Genomic DNA, 6,050 nt, shown 5'->3' on the forward strand with positions numbered 1-6,050 from the left:
TGGTGGATGCCCCATCCCTGGAAACATTGAAGGTCAGGTTGGACGGGGCTCTGAGCAACCTGATGTAGTTGACGATGTCCCTGGCTGTGGCAGGGGGGGTGGACTAGATGACCTTTAGAGGTCCCTTCCAACCCAAACTATTCTATGATTCGATATCTACCTGCAAAATTAAGCATCGCAGACATTTCTGCCAAACAGAAAGAATACTCCTATGTTGTGGAGATACCTTTGAATCTGCTCAAGTACATACAGTAGATACTGCAGTACTATGCCGTAATTAATTTGAACGCAAAACCTTCCCTTAGACTAGTCTATTGAGATTAAATACAAACTAAATGCTATTTGCTTTAACAGACACTACATGAATTTGTGTACTAAAATTCTCACATACTTAAGTCAGCAAAAGGTTAATTAACATCTGTGCAATACAATCTAGACCATCTGGTAAACCAAAAAATTAAAAAAAATACTCTTAAAGCAGACTATTTCAGACAGAAAACATCAAATGTGTATATATTCTTATGAAACACTACATACGTACCTCTCAGCCACTCTGATTAGTACTGTACAGACATCATTAATCATATCAAAATTTAACATAATAACCAAGTAGATTCTAAAGACCTACAGTACTAAAGAGAATGCATAAGATACGGGTGCATGTTTTCTTAAGTCACTAAAACCGGTATTTCCAAAAACAGAAAAAAAGATGCTAAAGTAAGCATATTCTAGACTTACGTCACAAATCAACACTAGCATTTACAAATATTATTAAAGGATACAAAATTTAATCCTTTCACAGCTATTCAATCTCTCAGATCTAAGCTCAGCAGACCCTCTCCTTTTCTGAGCATCAGAACATGATAGACAACATCATTATTTTTTGGACACAGTTACAGAGTTTCTCTGCACTGTATCTCATGTGTTACAACAGTAGTCTCTGAAAAGTTACAAACAAAAAGTATTGCATAGTGGAACTGACCACACAATCTTCAAGAACAGCATGTTTGAGTTATTAGACTACAGCAAACGAAGAGGCTGTGCATCTGAGTTATAAAAAGCACAGGTGAAATTATTTCTAATCTTATGAGTAACTAAGGAAGGAGTTTGATGCACAGCTGGGAGTTATACACTTCTAATGCCACCAGATAAATTAGCAGCTTTAGGATGCAAGTCATGCGTCCTTCATGATATTGTTGTCCTTCATGATATTGTTAAATATATCACCACTCTCCTTCTGAAGCGGTAGTCTCTTCCGTTCACATCATCTCAGCAACTGACAGGAATATTGATGATGGAGAAGCTTATAAATACTTTAAAAAAAAAGTCAAATCAAGGATCTTGTATAAATCCTAAACCACAATGGGATGTATGCACACACTAAAGTATTCTACCTGGTATGTGAGCAACTGAACAAGCATGAATTTATTGGCATATAATCTATTCAGGTTTGAAAGATTCTTCTAGCAATCTCAAAGATTTTCTGAGAGATCCTGTAGAACAAGCTACTAGAGGAGGCAAATTCTACCTAGCAGTAAACATAATGTTGCGTCAAATCTACAGCCATCTACAATTTTGACCTGCAATGCTAAAAGCCTGGTTAGACACTTGAAAATGTTTTGTTGCTGACATAAACAACAAAGTTATGACAATCAGTTGAGGGATAAGGAAGGGTGTTAGAAACTGAGCCCGCAGGACAAATGATTCATGCCAAACTACCTTAATACTCTCTTTCAGTTTTCATTTGCGCACTTTCAATTGTACAATGCACATTGTTGAACCCAAATCTTCTGGTTTCCCTCACCAAGAAAACAGTAAAAGCATCACAGGGGTGCTGCAGAGCTATAGCAAAGAGTGAAATGGCACCTCATAGCTTGCAATAATCTGTGCTCTGTTCTTGTTTTAAATAGCGTAAGAGAGGTGTAAGATACATTATGCACTTACCACTTGAGATAAAGTGAAAGGAAGATAATTTGATGGAATAGATGCTAACTAAAGATCCAGCAAGGGGAAAATGTATCAGAGGAATAGGGCAAGGATAACTAAGTTGTCCTAAGACAACCTGCACAAAGCATTCTGAGCCACAAAGGAAGGCAGCATGTTCACCACCCCAAAGGCCTTCTCATCTGTGCATAAACTTCCCAATGAGTAGAAAAGGGAAATACAAGTCTTAAAATGGTGGAGTCAATACGGCACATTTTTACCTACATGTCCATGGCATACCACTAATGATAAATGGAGTGTATGCCTGTGGGCTTGTGAAGGGTTCAGAAATTTCAGTACCAGTGCAGACAGTTAAGTACAGAGCAGTATCCCGAATTATTGACAAAATTTCTGCTGAAACCCTGTAACATCCAAAGCACATTCTGGGGGGAACGGTATTAAGCAGAGAAGTCAATATGGTTTTTAAAAAAATAATACCGAAGATAACAAAGGATACTTACTTCGTTGTTTGCTATTTCGCTTGGTGTTGGCCAGTTTGTGATATCACCAAAATCACCAGCCTGCAAAGATGACAAACAGTTTATACTACTTCCTAGATTTAGTCCTTTTTAATACATGGAAGATGTTAGTCATGACTCAGATGGCCAGACTACCTCTTTGAGCAGAATTGTTAGAAGTAGCAATTTTTAAAAACTGAGAAATACAGCATAAAACAAACACACAACTTTTGAAAACAGAATATGATCAATTGTAGAAACAACTCTTCATTGCAGTTACATCCAAATCAAGGTCCAATACATCTTAGCTTGTAATTAGTATAACTGTCTAAAGAATGCCTTCATGAAGAATATTTTAGTGGGCACAGACAAAAAAAGATAGCAAGCAAGCAAAATTTTCTACATTCTATTATAAAACAAACTAGAAGGGCTTATGACTTTTGAGCACACATAAAACAACTGTCAGATTAAATGTTGTCTTACACATAGCTTCCTATGTGATTTAAAGGTATCTACTGCTTAAAAGTCTTTGAGCTTTTGGAATACCTTTGAGCACAGGTATTATTCAACCTAAAAAGGGGTGGCTGTACAAAATTTTAGAAAGAAACTTAACTTTTCAGTAAAAGGATTCAGTGTCTCCTGTTGTCATAATGATAACTTTATAACAGCACATAAAGACACACATCACATAATATGCAAAAAGGATTTCCAAAACCAATCTAGCATCGCTTGTGCTCAAGTGATGTTGTTTCTTTGCAGCCCCTTCACATTTTTATATAATCCCATTGTTTTTTTAAACAAAAATGCCTTTCCTTATCCCTCATACATACGCCACTTTATCATCCCTTCTAATTTTAAGTTTCCCTTCCTTTTTTACTTTTCTCTGTCTTCAAAATTAACCATTACCAAGGCAGAACATAACACTTCTGGTTGTAACTTCAAAATACCGTGCTATCTTTTTATTTTAGTAATATCAGCTATTTACCATATGGGACACTTACAGCGAGAAATACTCCTTTGAAATTATTTCGTTTTCCTACCATATTATCCGCTGAGCTAAATGCCAGTTTAGATTAACAGGTTAGATTAACTGGGACTTCTAACACAATCAGTCCAGTATAAATGTCCTTCCGGCAAATACAAACCTTGCTGCATTTCCTTGTCCTGGGCTTCGCTGCTTTTATAACTTTAGTAGAATTTTGTAGTTCTGAAAAGGAAGAAAAATATTTTCAGGTGAAGAATTAGACTGCACTTTAAAAAAGTGAGGAAGGTATACTTTAACAACTCTGTTTAACTATCTATCATACTACACCAAAGTTTTTTGGAGGCCTTGGTATCAAAGTCAATGAACATTTCCATAAAGTAACTAATAGTACATGACATTTAAAAACTCACATTCATAATGAGTGTAAATAATCTTGAAAAACCAGGTGTATGGGATACTGTATAACACAGTAGTTAAGCATTTGTTCAGCTATAAGGTCAAGACTATCTCAAATGCTGGGGTTTTAACCTAAGAAGCAGCAAAGAAAATGAGCCCCTGAAACACATTTAAAAAGTTATCCTATTAGAAAAGTTATCCTATATCCTAAAAGTTATATTATCCTATATTTATAAGACAGAATTAATTTACAAAATCTATCATTATGCAAGCATGAAAAAAACTAGAAGCAATTACATATTCACAAATTCCTAGTAAGTTCCTTTTATGAGCAATTACTCAAATGCCAAATAAAATTTAGCCATATTGCTCATAATCAAGCCAAAGCAATGAAAAAAAAAATAAGGAAAGGTAAAAAGAGAAAATAACTATAAAAACTACATTAAGACCAATAAATTTTAATAACAAAATTTCACAATGGATATGTTTATGATAAATATGAGCATTTGCTAAGAAGCTGACACTCACACATTTTCCATTTTCAGAACCATCCTGAGTCAAGACCTAAACTTTATAATACTGATCCCATCTGATCTCCTGAGCAAGAGACTTACTTCTACCAGTAATATCTGCCAGGAATTAATGTAATTCTTGGAAATAACACTCTCTCTCGTATATGGCAACATTATTGGGCCTAACAATCTAGGATCAATAACCTACATTAAAAAAAAAACCAGTCTATTTAAACTTACTACGTCTTTTAATACATGTGCAATTACCCTTCTGCATATAAATCCGATTTTCTTATTCTGTGCAATTTTTCCCTACCCATCTCATCTGTGTTCTACTTTTTGCATTGGGAATTCAGGGGGAAAAAAACCCCACTAGTATGAGGCAATTTTTCTTGGAGATTACAATTGAGACAGAGGAAACCACCTCTTAACTCCTGCTGTTAAGCCCCGGTTCTGTTCTCCCAACATGTATTTTCCCATAGAGGTGTGGTCACAACCTTTCCTTGAAACTTCTTATTCAGTATTTTATTGCAAGACAAGGTTGAAACATTGAACATGACTGCAATCACTAGTGGATTATTATTTCATACAGGGATAACATCACCTCCTCAACCCTTATCTCTCTCACATCCAGTGACTAATCTCCCTTATCGCAGCTTCACACTGGGAACCCCACCCTCGTGCCCCAGTGACTCTGAAAACCCTCTCTGTCTGCTTCCTGGAATATACTGTGAACGTTAGAAGCATAAACTAATATATACTCCACATTCCACTGTAAATTATATTAATACTGCTATATACAACTCGCATGTCACACAAAACGTGAATTCAGTGAATCCTGATCGGCCTTTGACCTTTGCCACACCATTCACCAGCAGGTTTTTTTCCCTCTCCTACAGATCTGCTTTTTAAAACAAAGACAAAACACACACCCCCAAACTGCCTCTTTCTTGTTATTCAGCTTCCATTAACTTCAGACCGAGAGCTTTCAGAAACACACAGTGACCGCGTAATCCTAATTTTTACTTGTCATTCAACAGTAAACTAATTGCCCTTTACAAAACAAGACAAACAGCTGTAGATGTGGAGTAGCAAACAAATTTGTAATTTTCTCCAACAAAACTGCCAATTATCTGTAAAGGTAAACTGACTGGCCATAGCATTTGTCCTCCAGTAGTCTGCAAACACACATCTCTCTCTAGCTGTTCAATTACCTTACTGAAGCCGTTTTTCCATCTCACAGCACTTTTACTTAAATTGCTGCTGAAGAACTGCTCTGCCAGAACTTCTGCTCTGTGTGTCACCAGGGCGTAACAAGGGATTCAAAAATAAAAGACTCAATGTCGCTCCACTATCTTAGTCATGGGACATTGTTCCAGGCGGCAGGAAAGGCTATCTGAATCGAGTAGAATGAGACCCAACTCGTTTTAAGGAATCTCTCTTATCTTTCTGTAGTAATCCAAGACTTGGAAGATGCATTTGCACACTAAATGAAAAGTAAATTAATATTAGGCAACACAGCGCCTAGCTGATGATGCCCTTTCTGAACTCAAAGGCCCGAGATCTCGCTGCACTCCGTACTTCCCTACCCGAAAACAACTCCAGAGTTTCTTGTCCTCCCAAAAGAGCCGTGCTCAAAACCAAATTTAACTGATCTTTCCCAACCGGCTTTCTGGGGCTTATCGTGTGGGAGTTGGATTTTAGTGTGAAGCATGA

At 36.7% G+C, this 6,050-nt stretch overlaps 1 protein-coding gene across 2 annotated transcripts in view; it reads right to left on the minus strand.

Moving 5' to 3' along the window:
* LARP1B (La ribonucleoprotein domain family member 1B) overlaps positions 1 to 6,050 on the minus strand; it is a 52,633-nt gene that overhangs the window by 22,273 nt on the left and 24,310 nt on the right. For both annotated transcript variants that reach the window (XM_009289495.2, XM_009289494.2), the window contains exons 2-3: positions 3,587 to 3,648; positions 2,445 to 2,504 (exon numbers count right to left, since the gene is read on the minus strand). In XM_009289495.2, the coding sequence (XP_009287770.1) occupies positions 2,445 to 2,504; positions 3,587 to 3,648 (122 nt within the window). The remainder of the gene's footprint in view (positions 1 to 2,444; positions 2,505 to 3,586; positions 3,649 to 6,050) is intronic.

Source organism: Aptenodytes forsteri, unplaced genomic scaffold, assembly GCF_000699145.1.
Source record: "Aptenodytes forsteri isolate BGI_AS27 unplaced genomic scaffold, ASM69914v1 Scaffold109, whole genome shotgun sequence".
In the NCBI taxonomy this organism is placed as follows: Eukaryota; Metazoa; Chordata; class Aves; order Sphenisciformes; family Spheniscidae; genus Aptenodytes; species Aptenodytes forsteri.